We start from the raw sequence: 22660 nt of genomic DNA on the forward strand, positions 1-22660 counted from the left end.
AAGACAGAAGGGGGAGGGACGGAGCCAAGAGCTGGACAGTTGATTGACAAAAGGGATATGAGAGGATCATGGGACAGGAGGCCCAGGGAGAAAGAAAAGGGGGAAGGGGGAAGCCCAGAGGATGGAAAAGGGGTATAGTGAGAGGGACAGAGGGAGAAAAAGGACAGAGAGAAAAAAGAATGTGTGTATATAAATAACGGATGGGGTACGAGGGGGAGGTGGGGCATTAGTGGAAGTTTGAGAAGTCAATGTTCATGCCATCAGGTTGGAGGCTACCCAGGTGGAATATAAGGTGTTGTTCCTCCAACCTGTGTGTGGCTTCATCTTGACAGTAGAGGAGGCCGTGGAGAGACATATCAGAATCGGAATGGGACGTGAAATTAAAATGTGTAGCCACTGGGAGATCCTGCTTTCTCTGGTGGACAGAGCGGAGGTGTTCAGCGAAACGATCTCCCAGTCTGCGTCGAGTCTTGCCAATGTATAGAAGGCCACATCGGGAGCACCGGACGCAGTATATCACACCAGCCAAGTCACAGGTGAAGTGTCGCCTCACCTGGAAGGACTGTCTGGGGCCCTGAATGGTGGTGAGGGAGGAAATGTAAGGGCATGTGTAGCACTTGTTCCGCTTACAAGGATAAGTGCCAGGAGGGAGATCGGTGGGAAGGGATGGGGGGGACGAATGGACAAGGGAGTCACGTAGGGAGCGATCCCTGCAGAAAGCAGCGGGGGGGGGGGGGGGAGGGAAAGATGTGCTTAGTGGTGGGATCCTGTTGGAGGTGGCGGAAGTTACGAAGAATTATGTGTTGGACCCGGAGGCTGGTGGGGTGGTAGGTGAGGACCAGGGGAACCCTATTCCTAGTGGGGTGATGGGAGGATGGAGTGAGAGCAGATGTGCATGAAATGGGGGAGATGCGTTTGAGAGCAGAGTTGATGGTGGAGGAAGGGAAGCCCCCCATCCCCCTTTTCTTTCTCCCTGGGCCTCCTGTCCCATGATCCTCTCATATCCCTTTTGCAAATCAACTGTCCAGCTCTTGGCTCCTTCCCTCCCCCTCCTGTCTTCTATCATTTCGGATCTTCCCCTCCCCCTCCCACTTTCAAATCTCTTGCTAGCTTTTCTTTCAGTTAGTCCTGACGAAGGGTCTCGGCCCGAAACGTCGACTGTACCTCTTCCTAGAGATGCTGCCTGGCCTGTTGCGTACACCAGCAACTTTCATGTGTTGCTTGAAATTCCAACATCTGCAGATTTCCTCGTGTTTGTGTACAGCAATTCATTTTTCTCCCGCACAATTAAAGCATGGAATAATCTTAATCCTAATACAGTCACACAACCAAACCCAATTAAATTTAAGGCAGCTTTTCTTCTTCAAAAATCTCCTTCTTAAGCCTACCCTCCACCACCTCCAGTTTAAATTCCATGCGTAATACTTTGGAGGATCAAGAACCAAGAACTTGCAGTAACCGACGATTTGACAGTTTGCCCAAGCTAAATGTAACAAATATTACTACACAAACCTAAAATAAAAGCAAGGGACGCCGTCATGCTAAAACCCCGCAACTCTGCTCCATACATTTATCATCATGCGCTGTAAATAAATCAGCACAGCACATGAGCTAATGTTGTTAATGGAAAGTGATAGCCAATCAGGAGCACCCTGACTGAAGATTCGAACCGACACAGGACGACGAGACGAGGAGCTGACGCACAGAACGCAGCCAATCAGGATGTAGGAGCGCAAGATGCGTAACTTGATAGTAATAGTGTGGGCGGAGCTAAACCTATCGGCCCAAGAAGCTGCGCAGGCGCAGTAGGGCAGCGAGGAGCAGGGCGAAGTGACGGACCAGGGAGTTATTTGTCGCTGAAGGACTGCGGCAGACGGGTTGTTTGGAAAACGCCATGGCGAGCGGCGAAGGGGACAATAAAAGCGCCAACTTGTTGGTGAGTCGGTTCTTTGTTGTACTTTTACTGTGATTATTACCGATTTCTGGTCGTTGACGCTGTTGTAATCCGTTACAAGCCGGGCCCGTGAACTGTGGCCACTTTGCGGCGGATCCCGCGCCTTCCTCGTTTTAAAGGGGCCAGGCGTGGCTTCCGCTCCCCGCGAGCTCTTCAATCCGCGCTCCAGGAGCACGCGAGCTCTTCAGTCCGCGCCCCGCGAGCGCGCGGGGGCTTCAGTCCGCGCCCCGCGAGCGCGCGGGGGCTTCAGTCCGCGCCCCGCGAGCGCGCGGGGGCTTCAGTCCGCTCCCCGCGAGCGCGCGGGGGGGTTCAGTCCGCGCTCCGCAAGCCGGTCGCAGTTACCGGGCGGCCGGCGGACGGCTGAAAAGCAAGCTCTGTACCCCTGTCCGGGCAGGGCCTCTGGCCGGAGTCACTGATCTAGTGTGGAAGCCGGGAAGGTCAGGGGCGACTACATCTGTCCATGAATCACGTTGGCTTTCATGCGTCACCGGTGGGAGTCTAGCCAGCGATTTGCAGCAATTGAGATTAAGGGTGACTTGGCTGAAATTTTGAAACGAGTTTTTTTTCTCTGCATCATAAGTCGTTGTGAGAATTTGCTGTGTGCAAATTGTTTGCAAACAACATAACCATAATGACGGTAGTTCAGAATGCTTCAATGGTTCTCTTGTTCCTTTTTCCCGACCGTCCTCCCCCAATGCATTCCTGATTTTCTTTATCCTTCCATTTGCAGCTGTCTAGGTTTTAATCTCCAGAAAGCCTTTCGTGTTTTTGATGAAGTAGGCCATTGAATCTGTCATCAGTCTCCACTTGTGTCTAGCCCTGCATCCTATTCCCTTTATCTCCCCGGTTTTCATCCACATTAGGTAATTTTTCTACTCTGTCCTTAATCTGCAAACATTCCTCTGGAAAGTGGGAGGAAGGCAGAGCATCCAGGTGAATCCGTGCATTCACATGGAGAGCAATCAAACTCCATACGGACAGCCCTGGGCTTGTGATCGAGCTATGTCATTTGGGTAGAACCTGCCATACCACTGTCTCAGTTTAATGTGCTTGTCTTTCTAGTATCTGTAGTTTCTTGGCTCTATGATTATCTTATTTGCTTTTGGCATCGAAATTCTGTCCAAAAAGGTGGTTTGACTCCACAGAATCGTGCTCCCACACACACTTGTATTAGAAACCATAGAAAACTATAGAAAAACTACAGCACAGAAACAGGCCTTTTGACCCTTCTTGGCTGTGCCAAACTATTTTCTGCCTAGTCCCACTGACCTGCACACGAACCATATCCCTCCATACACCTCCCATCCATGTATCTGTCCAATTTATTCTTAAATGTTAAAAAAAAATCCCACATTTACCACCTTGTCTGGCAGCTCATTCCATACTCCCACCACTCTCTGTGTGAAGAAGCCCCCCCCAATGTTCCCTCTAAACTTTTCCCCCCTCACCCTTAACCCATGTTCTCTGGTTTTTTTCTCCCCTTGCCTCAGTGGAAAAAGCCTGCTTGCATTCACTCTGTCTATATCCATCATAATTTTATATACCTCTATCAAATCTCCCCTCATTCTTCTATGCTCCAGGGAATAAAGTCCTAACCTATTCAACCTTTCTCTGTAACTGAGTTTCTCAAGTCCCGGCAACATCCTTGTAAACCTTTGCACTCTTTCAACCTTACCCTTCCTGTAATTTGGTGACCAAAACTGAACACAATACTCCAGATTTGGCCTCACCAATGCCTTATACAACCTCATCATAACATTCAGCTCTTATACTCAATACTTTGATTAATAAAGGCCAAGGTACCAAAAGCTTTCTTTACGACTCTATCTACCTGTGATACCACTTTTAGGGAATTTTGTATCTGTATTCCCAGATCCCTCTGTTCTACTGCACTCCTCAGTGCCTTACCATTTACCCTGTATGTTCTACATTGGTTTGTCCTTCCAAAGTGCAATACCTCACACTTGTCTCTATTAAACTCCATCTGCCATTTTTCAGCCCATTTTTCCAGCTGGTCCAAGTCCCTCTGCAGACTCTGAAAGCCTTCCTCACTGTCCACTACACCTCCAATCTTTGTATCATCAGTAAATTTGCTGATCCAATTTACCACATTATCATCCAGATCATTGATATAGATGACAAATAACAATGGACCCAGCACTGATCCCTGTGGCACACCACTAACTACAGGTCTCCACTCTGAGAAGCAATTCTCTACTACCACTCTTGGGCTTCTCCCATTGAGCCAATCCAATTTACCACCTCTCCATGTATACCTAGCGACTGAATTTTCCTAACTAACCTTCCATGCGGGACTTTGTCAGAGGCCTTACTGAAGTCCATGTAGACAACATCCGCTGCCTTCCCTTCATCCGCTTTCCTGGTAACCTCGAAAAACTCCAATAGATTGGTCAAACATGACCTACCACACACAAAGCCATGTTGACTCTCCCTTATAAGTCCCTGTCTATCCAAATGCTTGTAGATTCTGTCTCTTAGTACTCCCTCCAATAATTTACCCACTACCGACGTCAAATTTACCAGCCTATAATTTCCTGGATTACTTTTCGATCCTTTTTTAAACAATGAAACAACATGAGCCACTCTCCAATCCTCCAGCACCTCACCCGTAGACACTGACATTTTAAATATATCTGCCAGGGCCCCTGCAATTTCAACACTAGTCTCCTTCAAGGTCCGAGGGAATACCCTGTCAGGTCCTAGGGATTTATCCACTTTAATTTGCCTCAAGGTAGCAAGCACCTCCTCCTTTTCAATCTGTACAATTTCCATGATCTCACTACTTGTTTCCCTTAATTCCATAGACTTCATGCCAGTTTCTTTAGTAAATACAGACGCAAAAAACCTATTTAAGATCTCCCCCATTTCTTTTGGTTCCGCACACAGCCGACCACCCTGATCTTCGAGAGGACCAATTTTATCCCTTACAATCCTTTTACTCTTAATATACCTGATAAATATTACCTGATAAATAGCCCCACTTTATCCTTTCTCTGTAATGTGATTATTTCCCTCTGGAATTATTAAATGCTAGTCTTAGCAACTATTCTTCTGTGTCCATTTGAATTTAAATGACTTGGTATTGAATCTTGTTAGTATTGTAAATGCCCTGAGAGCGAAATGTTGAAAGTTCTGCATAAATGCAAATGTTCTTTACTGAAGCACAAAAGTTCAGGTTTTTGTGGAATTCGGCTTGTTGCAGTTCGCTTCTGCAAGTTCAATTGAATAGATATGGTTTGTCAGCTTATCTGATTTTTTTTTAAACTACACATCTGATAATTTAGAATTTGCCCATTGCTCAACTGAAGCATCACCTTGTGTTCTGCGGCTTTCAGTGAGCTTTAACCATAGTCATCTGATTGAGATGAAAATATGATTATTGAAATAAGCTCAAGTATTAAATTAAGTTGCTGCAATAATTTAACTTGCCCAATATGACAATTGGTAATGACTTCCAGCTGTGGAGGAACAGGGATTATATTAAGAGCATAAGATATAAGAGCAGAATTAGACCATTTGGCCTGTTGAGTCTGCTCCTCCATTTCATCATGGCTGATCCATTTTCGCTCTCAGCCCCAATCTCCTCCATTTTTCCCATATCCCTTTATGCCATGACTAATCAAGAATCTGTCAAACTTCTGCCTTTAAATATACTCAATGACTACGCCTCCACAGCTGCCTGTGGCAATGAATTCCATGGATTTGCCATTCCTCGGCTAAAGAAATTCCTCCTCATCTCTATTCTTAAAGGATGCCCTTCTATTCAAAGGCTGTTTCATCTGGTCTTGGACTCACCCACCATCTGCTCCGTGGCCTCTCTAATGAGACCTTTTATGAAGGTACCCATGCAGAACAAATCTTTTTTTTGTAAAGTTGGAGTGAGTTTAAACTGGAATATAAAAACAACAGGACTGCATTTGTACAAAACTGGAATGTTGATAAACAGCCTTTTATGGCCAGTTTTTGTTGTTTGTGTATAATACCAGACATCACTGATTTGTTTTCAATTTTATTTCTATTTACATGGCTTTCATTATTCTAACTGGATGCTAAGCATCTTAACTATATACTAATGAATCAGAATGAATTGCATTTTTAATTTGAATTTTCAAAGATTGTAATGAATGTGCACACGGGTGTTTTAAAACCCTTTTCTGAAAAAAAGGGATATGATGTCATAAACAGTTTTTTAAAAAAAACTCAGATATAGTCATAAAGGAAGTGTTACTGTTGTGCAAAATTCCTGCTGTCATTTTAAAGTTTGCCATGTACTATAAATAGGAATAATATGATCAACAATAATTTTTATATTGTGCCATAGCTAAAATGATATGTATAACATTGTTCTGTGTACAACAGTAACTTTCAGTGGATCATTAGACTTTACAGGTTGGAATAGTTTTGCATATTCTAGTGTATAGAGGATTCGTAAAATTAAAGACTGGTGAAGATAAGTAATTGTTTTAATTAATCTATTCTGAGGGCTTTGCCATATGTTGGAAGCATGCCCATAAGGGACAAGATTGGTTTTAAGTAATGCTGTTCTCACTGGCCATAGCTTGTAATAACTTGTATTTCCTGACTGTGTTCGTCTCGCTGCTCAGGGGGTTCACTCGTCTCTGCGCTGAACTGAGGCTGTGGCCTGCAACTAACAAACGGGCTCCTGAACCGGCTGCAGTGATGACTGGCTTTGTGGCTGTGAACTCATTTTTGTGAACTTTACTTCACTTCTGAATGTTACTTGCTTTTTATTGATTGCATGATTTATTATTTTTGCACATTGGATGTTTGATTTTTTTTTCTTAATGGCTTCTTTGTTTCATGGTTGTCTGTAAGACAGATCTCAAGGTTGTATAGAGTATATATGCTTTGATAATGTACTTAGAACTTTGTCTTTCCCATTCCCATTCAGACATAACAGTCCATGGCCTCCTTATCCCAACTTGGGGCCACCATCAGGGTGGTGGAGGAGCAACAACAACTTGTATTCCATCTGGGTAGCTTCCAACTTGATGGCATGAATATCGATTTCTCCTTCCAGTTTTTAAGCAAAAAATTCCCTCCCGCTCAGTCCTCTTACTATTTCTTATCTGTCTATCACCTTCTCCTGGGTCTGCTCCTCCTTCCCTTTCCCCTGTGGTCCACTCTCTTCTCCTATCAGATTCCTTTCTTTCCAGCCCTGTAATTTTCCTACCCACCTGGCTTCACCTATCACCTAGCTGTCCTACTTTCCCTCCCCCACCTTTTTATTCTGGTGCCTTCCCCTTTCCTTTACAGTCCTGAAGAAAGGTCTCGGCCTGAAATGTCAGCTGTTTTCTCTTTTCCATAGATACTGCCTGGCCTGCTGAGTTCCTCCAGCACTTTCTGTCTGTTGCTTTGGATTTTCAGCATCTGCAGACTTTCTTGTGTTTATGATTTGTCTCTATTCGTGTATCTATCTGAATGCCTCTTAACCATTATCATCATCTCTGCTTCTTCTGTCTTCCCTGGGATCCTGTTTCAGGCACCTATCATTGCAGTTTTTAAACATTTTACTTCAAAATTTTTCTCTCATGTTAAACCTATGTATTTGACATTGAGTTAAGGAAAATTACATTTCAATGTTTTGAAAAAAAATACACACACACACACACACACACACACACACACACACACACACACACACACGTAATGTGATCACTAGGTACCCAGTTGTTTATACATATTGTAATGCTTTTTATCAACACCTGTGGATAGTTGCCCAAAGTTTAATGTCTGCATTAATGCTGCATTCTTTCCTGACTTGCATAGCTAGCAGTTCTTCCAGTCTGCCTCACTGATCTTTGTTCTGTCTAAGACTATTTATTGCAATAATTAAAAGTAACTTCAGTCCTAAAATCAGAACTTGATATGTTTATTTTGTCTTGGACGCTTCTTCCCTGTAGTTTTTCTTCGGAAGATGTTACCTCGTTGGGCACAGTTCCACAGTCATCCTCCAGAATGTGTGGCCCTTATTAATGGAGTTTTAATATTGATTGTTGATGCTTTCTGGGTTAATTATAGCAAAGTTAACATATCTGCAGATTTGGTTGATTTGCTGAGTAGTAATCAATATTGTTATCCCTGTCAAAATGTTAGTTATTCACTTCGATTGTCATTGCCCTAACCAGTGGCTAAGATAATTATATATTGCACATGGAAGACTTTTGGCTCACTACTGGATAGACTTCCGAATTGCTGGAAGAAGATTTTCTCTTTGGCATTCAAATTTAAATTGCATTTTGACATCTCACTGGAAGAACACAATTGGAATCCAGTGCACTATAATATTTCATAATTTCCAGACTTTTGCAAACGTTTTCCACATTATTCCCTTGCAAACATATTAAAATATTATTTGAAAATTAATTTCCTTAAATTCATATAAGCTGGCTGTATGCAGAGAATGATAAAAAGAGACCAGTGTCATTCATAATCATGTCTATATAATGATGTTTGGGTTTTGGTGTGTAAATTAAGTAATCAGGTAATCTAAAAGCTAGCCGAAGTACTTGTATAACATGTAGCCATGTTTCCAATATAATCATTTCTTGAGCCTTGCTTTTCACTTTCCAGTATATTTTGAGGATGAGTGGATATTTTGACAAAGAATATTAGTGTGACTTCTTTGTCTACCTTACATTCACTCTGTAATTGTAACACTGTATTTCTGTTTGAAATGATCTATATGGTTGGCATGCAAAAAAAATTCACTATATCAGTAGGTGAGCCAATAATAAACAACTGGAAGTAACTTTATTTTACACAACTTTGCAGGCTGCAGAAACTGCCCAGCTTGAAGAACATTTGGAGGGCTGGGGAGAGGTGATGCTTGCTGCAGATCGTATCTTGCGTTGGGAAAAACCCTGGTTTCCTGCTGTTATGATGTTAGCTGTGTCAGTGGTGTTTTTGTAAGTATTGAATAATCCATAGTTATTCATGACACATGAGGATTATTAACTTGTCATGTCTGGTCAAATACTTCCTTCCACCATATTCAACCTGTAGCTTTGTCTGTTGTAGCAGTTTGTATGCTTTTAAAACGTGCTGTGAACATTCTGTAAGGATGTCTGCTTCTTCCTTCCTTTCAGCCAGTGTTCCAGGTCCTTGATGGCCTGGCTGAAGACACTTCCTCAGATCTCATGTAATCCTGCCATTACCTTAAATATAGTATCCCCTGGTTATGGACATTTTTTCTAAGGGAAATGAGACCTGATTGTTCATCCTGTCCGGGTGAGACTTGATTGTTTATATCCTATGATTAAATCTTGCTTTTTCCTTTTGAAAACTTAGGCAGCCTCTCCTAAGAATGATTTTATAAAGGCTGGAAAAACTTGCAATTATCTTCGTAGTTTCATTACATCCTTGTAGTACTAGTTGCATTTGTAAAGTGTCTTTAAAAGTGAGCAAATTTGCAGATGACACAAAGCTGGGTGGCAGTGTGAAATGTGAGGAGGATGTTATGAGAATGGAGGGTGACTTGGACAGGCTGGGTGAGTGGGCGGATGCATGGCAGATGCAGTTTAATGTAGATAACTGTGAGGTTATCCACTTTGGTGGTAAGAACAGGGAGGCAGATTATTATCTAAATGGAGTCAAGTTAGGAAAAGGGGAAGTACAACGAGTTCTTGTACATCAGTCACTGAAAACAAGCATGCAGGTACAGCAGGCAGTGGAGAAAGCTAATGACATGCTGGCCTTCATAATAAGGGGAATTGAGTATAAGAGCAAAGAGGTCCTTCTGCAGCTGTATAGGGCCCTGGTGACACCACACCTGGAGTATTGTGTGCAGTTTTGGTCTTCAAATTTGAGGAAGGACATTCTTGCTATTGAGGGAGTGCAGCATAGGTTCACAAAGTTAATTCCCGGGATGGCAGGACTGTCATATGTTGAAAGATTGGAGCGACTGGGCTTGTATACACTGGAATTTAGAAGGATGAAAGGGGATCTTATTGAAACATATAAGATTATTAAGGGATTGGACACGCTGGAGGCAGGAAGCATGTTCCTGCTGATGGGTGAGTCCAGAACCAGAGGCCACAGTTTAACCCAGAGAGTGGTGGATATGTGGAATGCTCTGCCCCAGAAGGCAGTGGAGGCCACGTCTGTGGATGTTTTCAAGAAAGAGATGGATAGAGCTCTTAAAGATAGCGGAATCAAAGGTTATGGAGATAAGGCAGGAACTGGGTACTGATTGTGGATGATCAGCCATGATCACAGTGAATGGTGGTGTGGACTCGAAAGGCCGAATGGCCTACTCCTGCACCTATTGTCTATTGAGAATGGACCCCTTGTATAGTGCTATATCTGATTGCTTGCATCAGTAAAATGTATTATTGGCACAAATACAAGTAAAATAGTATAACCTAATTGTCATTACAGAAATATGGCTACAGAATGCCCAAAGGTATTTAATGTGTTGGAAGGAGGAGTTTTCTTAAGGTGTCTTCCTAAGAAAGCATGTGCTTGCCGGGAGGTAATTCTCCCTGACGAGATGTGGGTTTCCTCCCATTTCCCAAAGTCATGTGGATTTTTAGGTTAATTGGCTGCTGTAAATTGCCCTTGTGTGTAATTGAAGTGGAATCTTGAGAGTTATAGGCATTTATGAAGAATAAAATAAGGCTGATATAAGATTAGTGCAGATGGTTCTTGGTGATTAGAGATGGGTCTCTCTCCAGACTATACAACTAACTGTATCCTTTGGTCATCAAATTCTTCAAGGGCTTCTTGAGAGGCTAGATGCTGGAAAGGTTTTTTCACCTGGCAGAAAGAAAAATTTCACACTGGAATTTTGTATCCCAAAAGGTTCTTGAGGTTCAGCATGAGATGGATAGATTTATTTATATTGAAGGGAATTGGGAGGTTATAGGAGTGGTGCTAGAAAATGATCTTGAGGCAGAAAGATCAGGTGATCTGCATGATTGTTGGGCAGGACTGAGGAAGGGGGATGGCCTACTCTGCTGCTTTTCTTGTGGCCTTTGCATAATCAGACAAAAATAAATATTTAATTGAAAGCAAGTCTAAAATTGAAACCTAAATATTTAAGGGCAAAACTGTAAGTCATGTGGAAAAGGATTTTGAAGATGTTCTCGAAGTTAAAGATTTCAATTAAGTCCACTTTTTATAATTAGGGTCAGTGTTATGAACACGTTATTATAATACAAACTGCAATTTGAAAGCCTTGCTGTGACCAAACAAAATTCTTGCAATAGGGTAACAATTTTTTTTAACTGCTTTTTTAAGTAATAAGGGTGATTTATCTATTTTTAATTGATTATGACATGTATCTGGACATAATTTTGTTTCCTTGATGGTGTATAAATGTAAATTGCAATACGAAGTGGTCTTTGCCATTTGAGGATGGATTTTTAGCATTTGGTTAGCATTTTATTTCTCTGTGCCAGAAATGGACCTGTGGTCACATCTGTTTTTGTGAGAGCTACCTAAAGCTTCTGATGTGACATTTATAGCATTTAAACAAGAAATTTAATGTATGGATGCACACGTTCTGTATTTATAGCCTCATCCAATGTTTGTAATAAACTATTGTAGTGATGTTTTTGCAGGCACAATTACTGGATGTTGTTGATTAATCTTTTTGTCTATTTATAATAATGTTCTCTGAGCAATTTGAAATTCTTGTACACCCTGCTGAGGTAAAGTTGGGGGAAATCCTAACCCTTTGTAGACTTGAGTTTGAATAGATACAAAGACCAAGATCTTATTTAGCGTTATAAACACATACTTGGCAGAACAGCACAGAACACATCAAGTTGGGGGGGGGGGAGTAAGCCCCATTTCTCCTTTCATTTTCTCCAGCAGACTTGCAGAGATCTGCAGACTCAGCTCCGATCAACGGGCCTCAACTTCTGCACTTTCAACTGACCCTTGGAATTCAGCACTGACCCCAGGGCCCGTAGATCACCAAACGTTAGGTGTTGCTGATTTGCATACCTAGGGGGTCATCGGACTTTGTTCTGCCTGCCGGCATGGAAATTTTGACTGTGGAACCCATCGAGGGAAGCTGAGGGATATCAGCTGTCATCCAGGCTGGTCTGCTGGCCTGGCATCTGACCATGGATGGCCCACGGCTGCATCGCTGACACAGAGCAGAAACTTAGACTCTGGTCTACCCTCTAATTCCCCCACATCCCTGTCCCTAAATCCTAATCTGACCCGTAACTTCCCTTTGTTCCCAAAACTATCCCTACAAATCTTAGGGTCTTCAGGCTTCTATACCTCTTCCCCAGTGGTAGTAACATAGAGGACCTGAATCGGATAGCAAAGGTCTTTAATGATGGATGCTATCTTCTTGGGGCACTGCCTCAAGATGACCTTGATGGTGGGGAGGGTTTTGCCCATGTTAGAACTGGCTGAGTCTACAAGCTTCTGCATCCTCTTGTGATCCTGTACGTTTGAGCCTTCATACCAAGTTTTGATGTACATACTCACTAGCCTGTTGAAACTTGCTTTGGTATAATTCTTGCAGCAACACTTAATTGTGTTGTTAAGAAAAGGGAAGGAACATTATTAAATATTGATGTTACCAGATAATAGAATTTGAGTCTAAAGCAAATTTCCATGCTTTGTTCTTATTTTTCACATTACACAAAACTTTACAATTGACGGTGTTAAATGCTAAAACTCACTGCTCTGCAAGGCTTAAGGGGGCTGGCTGCAAGGTTTTTTTGTCTCAAAGCTGTCTTTAACAGTATAAACAGGGAAGTGTTGACTAGCAGTGGCCTGTTTCCTGCTTACATTGGTCAGCAAAATTGGTAATGTACTACATTATCATTCTGTATATCTGTCATCATCCCTTGCCACGCTCAGTCCTGCAGTTTAACATTAGACATAGTGAATTTTGTGTTCATTTTGTAGTATTAAGGTTGTGTTTGTGATGTCTTGATAGCATCAGTTGCTATCCAATTTTGCATCATAAACCCAGAATATCTTGTGGCCATCTCGTGTATTAACTGTTAACGCAGTGCCAATATTAGCTTTACAAGTAATTACTGGCAAGCAGTACTGAATATCTAGGGTTTGTGATTGGTTGAATGAGGAGGCAGCGTGGGATAAAAACTGCGATGGTTCATCTAAAACACTGCAGTGTAAGCACTTGTAACATTTTAATTTTTGTATTAATTCTTCTGTTTATGTGCCATATCACATGAATTCTAAAATTTTAATTCTTGAAAAGTGTTAATGAGGATGATCTAGTCCAAGTGTTAATGGTTTCTGAAAAGGTGTTATGTAATCTGTGAGAAATGATTATTTTTCATATGGAAGGGATAGTGGCAGACCCCCAGGGATTCCATTGGGCCCATTACATTTTTTTTAATAACTACCTAGGGTTAGGGATTTGAGCCATGATTTCCATATTTTGTGAATGATGCAAAATTTGTCAGATTGAATTACAGTGAGGATAGTGATAAATTGTATCAAGATACAAACTAGTTGGTGGAAATGGCAGGGGAAGTATAATGCTGAGAAATACACAATTGTTTTTGGGTAGGAAGAATGGGGAGAGGCAACATGGATAACAAAATACAATTTGAAAGCAGTGTATGAGTAGAAGAAACTGGCTGCTTTCTGATTGACCAATGTTATTTGACCTGAAATGTTAACACCATCTCTTTCCACAGATCTACTGAGTTTTGCAACTTGTGGTATTTCAAGCTTTTTGCACCTGCAGCTTTTTGTTTTCCAAGATTTACAAGAATGGTTACTTGTTTGAAAGGCTAGTCGCAAGGGTATGTTGAGAGGTTTGGGCTACTTTCTTTTGAGAAGGCAGGGGGGAAATTTTGAGAAGTATATAAAATGAAGTGTGGATGGATTAGTAAAGTGAGACTAATCTCTTTTGGAGAGTTTGAAGATTAGAGGTCACCAGTACAATATAAAGGGAGAACCAAGGTTGACAAGAGGAAGTGTAAAAATATGAGATTTCTGCTTGGAGTCTAGAATGCATCGACTGCTGGTGTGAAGGTGTCAGGATCTGTTGTGGCATTTGAGACTGAATTGGATAAATGGTTAAAAAAAAATTGCAAGTCCAAGGAGAAAGGTCGGGGGTTGAAGGAAGGTTCTAAAGAAAATTCATGAGTTACAGTCACAGAAGTGGAACTTGTTAAATTTGTCAATTTCTCATTTAAATCTTAATATCACCTGCAAATTATTATTTTACTTCCTGCCATCCAACTAATTGTGTAAAAGAATAAAAATGTGTATAATTTACTCAGTTTCACAGCACTTCACAAGAACCAGCCTCCTCATTATGGGACTGTGTCTCTATTTCTCGCTCCCTTGGTAGAGCATTCTCTTTTCTTCCCTCTCCTATCAAGACAGTAGATACAAAACCCCAAAAGCATGCAGCACCTGGCTAGGGGACAGCTTCTATGCTTTTGTTATGAGACTCCTGAATGGACCTCTTGTATAAGAGGCCCTTGGCCTTGCAATCTACTTTGTTATTATCTTCACTTTATCATTTACCTGCACTGCACTCTTTTGGTAGCTTTTCAACTTTATTTTTCATTGTTACTGTTTTATTCTAGCTCAGTGCACTATTTTTACTGTATCTTGGTATGTGTGACAATATACTAGTGCTTGGCATCTGAGACCTTCATTTTACTTGAATATTAATTGTTTAGTTTGGGTGCTGCTCAATCTTAAAGTACATCTTTAAATTCTACAGCACTGAATTCCACTAATTTATTGAGTAGCCATTATATCCACACAGCAACCAGTTTCTTCTTTCTTCCATCCCCAAAACAAAAGTGGTTTTGAATATGTTTTGATTTCTTGAATGTGATCTCTTCTTTTCTTCACAGACTGATCTACTGGCTGGATCCTTCTGTGCTGACTGGTGTTTCATGTGCTATTATGATGATCTGTTTGGCAGATTACCTTGTTCCCACCATTGCTTTCAAAATGTTTGGTTCCAATAAATGGTGAGAAGCTTGTTTAGACTTAACCAAACTGAATTGGTTTATTTATTTACAATATTTAATATTAGACGTGGTTGAACATCTTTTCTTTTGAATATATCCACGAGCAGAGTATTTTTAACTGTATTTGGAAATGCACCTGAAGCCTGAAACTAGTATGTTTCAGAGTCTGAGTCCTAAATTATTTAAGTGGAAAGGGGAATCTCCATTAATGATTGTTTGTAAAGCCTGACAATTATGTAATGTGCTATTAGGACATTTGTAATAAACTGCTCTTGAAAGGGAACTAAAATATGCTGTAAAACTGACATGTTAATATAGAAGTTGTAACATTAAGTTCTTGATGAACTTAAGTTTGTTATTGACAGGACCACAGAGCAGCAGCAACGATTCCATGAAATTTGCAGCAACCTAGTTAAGACTCAACGTAGGATTGCAGGCTGGTGGCGGCGCCTTTTTGCTCTCAAAGAGGAAAAACCAAAAATGGTATGCCATTCATCTTACAAAAGCTTTCTTCCTAGTATACATTTTGAAAATCTGTCTTGACTCTGTTTAGAATACAGTATGTGATTATTTTCCTTTAAAGGAAGATGGTAGTTCTTTACTGCATTATACATCATAGAGATCTGTAAATATTTAAAATAATTACCAAACCTTTTTCCATTGGAATAGGCAGTTGTTAGGTTAGGATTTAACCCATTCTGTAATAACTACTGGGAATTGCCTCTACTTAATTGCAAGCTTGTTCTTTGCATGTGTTACTTTTTAAAAGTTGATTTCCTAGTCCCTCTGTAAGAGACATTTAGCCTTTGCTTGATGTCTTCCTATATTAGGAATTTGTCAGGATTTGAATAAAACCTGAATTAATGAGTTATAATGACACACTGTTCATTAATTTTCTTAACTTGCTTGTCTCCCAGTATCTCCAGTTGTTCAGGGCCATTAATTTGCCATGAATGTATTCTTCCTGTATTCCAACATTTGGAAGCAGGACCTAGGAGTTCTGGTAAAGACATTTCACCAGTGTCATTATTAGTATAGTATTCATTCTCTTCATTCTAGTATTTCATGACCGTGGTTACTGTTCTGTCTGTCGTGGCTTGGATTGGGCAACAGGTTCATAACCTTTTCCTTACCTACTTGATTGGTAAGTTACCTGTGAGTTTGTACTTTAATTTATTTTAGAATTGTTAAGCAAAGATAATTAATATAAGGAGAAAGCTGGTAAACCTTTACACACTCCCTATCAAAACCAGTTGCTATGAAGTTGAATTGTATAATGTTTCATATCAGAATTGGGCATGGTGCTCAAATTGTTGCTGCCTGAAACACCATTATTTAAGCATTACCAAGGATCTTGTGTCTGAGTTGAGATTTTTTTACAAAATGTGTTTAAAATACTGCAATGTTGAGAGCACTGCAGAAACCAGGTTTCAGAAGTCTTTTGCAAAGAGTTTGCATGTTCTATTTTGCCAAGAATGCCCTCCAGTGTTATAGGAATTAAAAGAAAATATGAATCTGTTTTTAAGGCAGATTTCTATTCAGAGTTTGTTTTATTTGATGCAAGTTGGATTAGTAAAGAGGGTCACATTTGTTTTGCTTGAGTTTCATTGAACTTGTATTTTGCCCTTAAGATACTTTTTTATTTTCCACTGATGTCTCTTGCTGTTCACCATTTCTATTTTCCTCTCATCATAGTAGCAGGTTCATTTTTGATCTGTAAAGTAAGCAGCATGGATTTGTAAACTGAATTAGTGAGGGAAAAAAAAAATTTTTTTGACAAGCGGTATTTAATCTTTCTGGGTTTAGGATTTGATCTTTGGCTTTCTTGTATTTAATCTTGTACTCAAGGTACATTACATAATGTGGCAAAATTGTTGCTTGTTTAATCTCCAACCTTTTAACCAAGCTGTTCATTATCTCATTATTAAGCCATTCTTTGCTTTCTTTCAGTGAGTTTCATTCTATTGCTGCCTGGTCTGAATCGGCATCGACTAATCACAAAATATGTAGGAATGGCTAAGCGGGAAATTAACAAGCTGTTGAAGCAAAAGGAGAAGAAAAACGAATAATGGAGGGTGAACTTATCAAAGTTAAATGTGATTTAAGTACTGGTGAAGGTTGGAGCTTGCAGACTTTCTAAATCAAAAAGTATAAAGTTCTGAGTGTGTTCTGCTATGTAGTCTGAATAGGAGAAGTAAGAAAATGTCTATAGTAATTGAGCATGATACAAATTAGGTTTGCTTCTCATTGTTCAAGTAAGTTAACTTTTCAAATCAAGAATTGTTTAGTTTCAGAAATCTGTCCTGACTTGATTGTTCTGGTTTTGTAGTTTTTTTAAAGCCATGATTGCACTGGAAGTTTAATAATAAACTTATGTGAAACTATAGCATTGTTTGATATCAGTGCAATGGTCTGCATTGCTGATTCTTTAGTGCTTGCATGTAAATGGAAACCATTTGTCAGCATAAAGTATATCTGATCTGACCACTTTAATTCTGTGTTTTAATTCACATGTAAATAGGATTGTCTTTCACTATGTATAAATGTTTTTGTGTATATTTGTGGCAAAAGTACATTAGGTCATTTTAAAAATGTAAACTCTCGAAGCTTCGCACTAAATAAAAAAAAAATCTGATGATTTACTCTTGAATTTAATTAATCTTCCAACATAATTCCTGTGATGTTCTCGTACATAAGGAGAATTTGGTAAATGCAGAATTGAAAGGAGTACGCTTTTGAGCTGTGTACTTAATGTGCAGAGAAGGGCCTTCATTTCTGGTGTTTACTGGTATCTTCTTTCTCACTTTTATTCTGTTCAAGTGTCTCAGTTTCAGAGAAGAAACTGAATTTAAGAAATCTGTTTTGAGAGGCATTGCATTGTAAAATGCAAGGTAGTATGGACATATTACTGCTGACTTCAGCTTCCAATACCTGATACCACTGACTGATTCTCCTCACTTCAGTCTGTGAAAAGCTAGTTACCCCCTTCATTAATCTCTGCAACTGCATATCTGTTTGCAAGAGTGACTGCTGCTCAGATCTTTAGATAAAATTCCATTGCTCCACTGAAAATGCTATTCATTGCATTTTTTTTCTATAAATAGGATATACTCCTAACAGGTCTGGAAGCTCCTACAGCATAGAAACTTTTGGGAATTCTGCTGACCCCATGAGTATGTATCTTAATAGCAGTATATAAACTGTCAATCAATTTGGGTTGGAATGCATATTAGCCCAAGCTTTTGTTACAAATGCCAAGGTCAGGCCAGTACCACATAGCTGGATGATGAGGTATGAACAAACGGAGGACAAAGGGGAAATGAGTGTCCACTATTACAATCTAACATGCAATGCAAGAAAAGGCATTGGGAATTATCTTAAGGAGTAAAAAAACTGATGCAGAAGAGATGGGTAAGACGGTTAAAGTTCAACAGTCCAGCTATATCAAAACCATGGCGAAAGTTGTATCACCAGACGGAGAAACAGCAGCGTTTGAGCTCCTAGCTGGTGTGCTGCAAGGGGACACTCTGGCACCCTACATCCTTGATTCGTCCTTGATTCGCTCTACGTCAAGCTACATGACAAGCTTGGTTTTACCTTAAAACCAGGACGAACCAAAAGGGTCAGACCAGTTACTCTCTCAGATCTCGATTTTGCAAATGACATAGTCCTGCTCTCTGACCAGATGGAGGAAGCACAGCAGCTACTGACAAAAGTGGAAATTGAGTGCAATAAAGTTGGACTTCACCTAAACGCTAAAAAGACGTGGCGTTTAACTGCGATGAAAGTACTCTCAAGACCGTAAAGAATGATACCATTAAGAAAGTTTTTGACTTCAAGTACCTCGGGTGAAGAATGATGAGTTCGGAGAAGGACATACAGATACGGAAGGCGCTGGCATGGAGGGCTATGAATGACATGAAGGAAATCTGGAAGTCGAACCTGACCAGAGGGCTTAAAAAGAGGATCTTCATAGCAGTCATAGAGCCCATTCTGGCATATGGATGCAAGACGTGGACACTCACTAAGACTATGCGAAAGTCTCTAGATGGTTGATATACACGAATGCTCCGGATGGCTCTTGACGTGAGTTGGCAACAGCACATGATGAACGTCGAGTTCCATGACGACCTACCGATGCTCATCACTAAAATCGAGGCAAGAAGACTGCAACTAGGGGGGCACCTTCTACGCCACCCCGAGCTACCTGCTAACCAAGTCATCATATGGGAGCCCAAGCATGGGAGGATGAACCCTGGGCACCCTCCCAAGACTATGGTCAACATGCTCCTAGAAGATAGTGGCGTGGCTAATGTAGATGAACTGAACACTGATGAGGGAGAGGGAGAAGTGGAGAGTCTGTCATCATGCCTGACGCCGGCCCCCTAGGCCTGAGTCGATGTAATTAAAGTTCAAAGTAAATTTATTATCAAAGTACACTATGTATACTATGTACAACCTAGAGATTTATTTTCTTACAGGCACCCACAGGAAAACAAAGAAGGATCATAGAACCCATAAAAAGCACGCAAAATTCACTAGTTTAAAAGTATATTTCTTAAAGGCAGATTGCAGTGATCGTAGTTCAGAAGTATATCTAGTAGTTTGGTGTGCTGCTTGCAAAATATCATTGTATATTGCCAGTGCTATCTTGGATTTTGAATTATTATAAGAAACACAAGCTTTGGATAGAGAAAGGCTTGATTAATCATAAGCATATGAATTGGGAGGGAGGTAAGTGTCTCATAATTCAAAGAAAGAATTGTTTGAAGAAATTGGCAAAAGCTGAAGGTTATTCTATCTTTTTCATTCTTTGAGTAAAACCACATGAGAGCAATGTCTGCAGAAAAAATTGAAATAAAAACCTAAAAGGGTATGTAAAAATGGTTCTTGAGCTGGTAGGAACCTAAGACCACATGAAAGAAAGGGTTCTGAGTTTGGAATTCAATACAGGTTTACTAGCTCAGCCTGATTAACTGATATTAATAATAGTTGGCATGTGTGTGTGCCTCAGACTTTACACAATATTGTATTTGCCAATGTGAAGTGGAGAGCAAGTTTGTAAATCTGATCTTGGGAATGGTGAGGGAGGGGTGTGGGACAGGTGGCAGAGAAGGAGTGGGGTTGGCACAGGTGCAGACGCGCCCAGCGCTGAGGCACCAGGCAAGATCATTTGATTCAATAATATTGGTTTATTGATCATTACAGAATGTCTCTCCGGTGCTTCCTGCTCCCTTCCTCTTTTCACAACCATGATTTCACTCTTCAGTCCACCATAGAGATTTGTACCAGTACCAGGTTTATAAGAATATAAGAAATAGGAGCAGGAGTAGACCATCCGGCCCATCGAGCCTGCCCTGCCATTCAATAAGATCATGGCTGATTTGTCCATGAACTCAGCTCCATCTACCTGCCTTTTCCCCATAACCCTTAATTTCCCTACTATATAAAAATCTATCTAACTGTATCTTAAATGTGTTTAATGAAGAAGCCTCAACTGCTTCCCTGGGCAGAGAATTCCACAGATTCACCACTCTCTGGGAAAGTTTCTCCTCATCTCCGTCCTAAATCTTCTCCCCTGAATCTTGAGTGTTATTATCACTCATATGTCATGAATTTATTTTGTGGTGTTAGTAGTACAGTGCAGTATTTAAAATTACTATAGTACTGTGCAAAAGTCTTGGGAACCCCAGCTATATGTATATGTGCATAGTCTTTTGCACAGTACTGTAACTAAATTTGTAGATGACACCTAAAATGGGTAGTTTGGTAAATAGTGAAGGTTATTAAGAACTACAGTGAGATCTTGAATTAGGTGAGTAACTGGGTCATATGTCAAATGTTGCATTTTGGAAAATTCGCTCTTATCCTCTATTTGTTCATACCTCATCATCCAGTTACTATATATGTTCTAGTCTGAAGGTAGGACTTCACAATAAATGGTTTTCCCTAGAGTGTTATGGAACAGAGGGATCTTGGAGTTCTACTACGTGGTTCCCTGAAAGTGGCATCAAATGGAGACATGGAAGACCCTTTATCAGTTAGGACCTTGAATGTAGAGGTATGTAACACACGTTATGTTGCAGTTGTGCAGGACAGAGGCAACACTTGGTGTACTGTGTTCACCTTTGATCACCTTGCAATAGAAAAAATGTCATTAAACTAGAAAGCATGCAGAAAAGACTTACAATGCTATTGCCAGGACTCAGGTCTGCATTACAGGGAGAGGTTGAACAAGCTACAACTTCCTTAGAGGGGTCTATAAAATTTGAGGGCATAGTTAGGGTTAATGCCCAGTCTTATTAAGGTGGTATATACATATATATGGAATGAACTGCCAGAGGAAGTGACTGAGGCAGATACAATAACAGTTTCAAAAGGCAGATGGATACATAGATAGGAAAGATTTAAAAGTGTATAGGCTAAAAGAAGTAGGTGGAACCAGCTTGGATTTCCGTGTATTTGGCGGGGGGGGGGGGTGTGGGAGGGATGCAAGAAGAAAGGTGACAAATTGTATTTGTCCAAAAGGCTTTCTATAACCCTTGATCAATGTATTTCTGCAAATCTTCAGCCTTCAAGTATGTGAAATCATACATCTTTATGTGGGAGCAAGATCTTCCATTGGAACAAGCAAAAGAGTCTGTGCACAGCTGTAACCTTGACATGGACCAAGTGAAAAAGGTCCATAACTCTAATTCAGCCTGGCCTATCACTACTCATAATCCATCTACAAAGTGATAAAAGTATCATTGACAACCACTACATGAGTTTCACCAGAATCATGTGGATCCAAAACCTCACTGTGGTCAAAATTAGGCCTAAACAGCTGAATTTGGAGGTGAGAATAAATGACCCTGACAGGCAGTATTTGGTGAGCATGGCAGCAAGGTGGTTGAGTAAAATTGAAGACTTACCCAAGTCTTTAGAAATTAAGAATGGATGTATCACATCTAACAGAAAGCCTGAAGGCTGATAATGACAATCAGTGTCATTTTCTTTTGATAAATTGTCCTATATCCAGTTATCTTTCCCTGCTTTATTCATCACCTTCTACATGAACTTTGCCTGCATTGTGAGGTCAGAAATTATATTAATGATTTGTGAAACTTTTTATTAATTCAAGAGATATAAATGCTAAGCCAGTGTTTACTTACCCATTCCTAGTTTTCTGAGGTGATAGTGTGCTGCCTTCTTGAACTGCTGCAGTCCTTTGGGTGTGGGTATGACCACATGTTTTCAAGTCAATAATTCTTAGGTGTTCCCAAGTTGTTGCTGCCCCTATTCTTTAAATTGGTAGAGGGTCAGTGCAAGTAGAAACCTGAGCTTTGGTTAATGGGGGGGGGGGGGGTTGCTTGATTAAATATAAGCATGTGAATTAGGAGGGAGGTGTATATCTCAATTATTTACAGTTTCATTTCCTGAAATAGCAATCTATGTTGACATGTTGCAAGACTTGCACAGCTGAATTGGATTGACATGATGAGTAATGGTTATGACACACAAGTACAAGGCAATGATTTCCCTGATAAGGAAACGTATAGTAAATGTGTAGAAAATTCATAACATAATGAAAACCAGAGTGCCAGAACTGATGGTGGAGAGGCTGTAGAGACAGAGGTTGTTAAGCTGTTGTAAAGTCAGGAATCAAAAGGTTGAGCTTGGTGCGACTTATGTCCTGCGCAACATACTGTATATTTCAAAGTAAGAAGTATCGTAGGAAAGGCGG

At 40.5% G+C, this 22660-nt stretch overlaps 1 protein-coding gene across 2 annotated transcripts; it reads left to right on the forward strand.

The window, feature by feature from the left end:
- The first annotated feature begins 1782 nt into the window (after nt 1-1782).
- Nucleotides 1783-17576, forward strand: arl6ip1 (ARL6 interacting reticulophagy regulator 1). 2 transcript variants are annotated; one of them, XM_072268807.1, is made up of 6 exons: nt 1783-1936; nt 8771-8904; nt 14815-14934; nt 15300-15417; nt 15994-16078; nt 16885-17576. In XM_072268807.1, exons 1-6 carry the CDS (start codon nt 1895-1897, stop codon nt 17001-17003), a joined length of 618 nt encoding a protein of 205 aa, XP_072124908.1. In that variant the 5' UTR covers nt 1783-1894; the 3' UTR covers nt 17004-17576. The 2 variants fall into 2 exon arrangements, with proteins under 2 accessions (XP_072124908.1, XP_072124909.1); XM_072268808.1 differs by lacking the exon at nt 14815-14934.
- The last annotated feature ends 5084 nt before the right edge of the window (nt 17577-22660 follow it).

The sequence above is a fragment of the Mobula birostris genome, chromosome 9, assembly GCF_030028105.1.
Source record: "Mobula birostris isolate sMobBir1 chromosome 9, sMobBir1.hap1, whole genome shotgun sequence".
Taxonomy (NCBI): Eukaryota; Metazoa; Chordata; class Chondrichthyes; order Myliobatiformes; family Myliobatidae; genus Mobula; species Mobula birostris.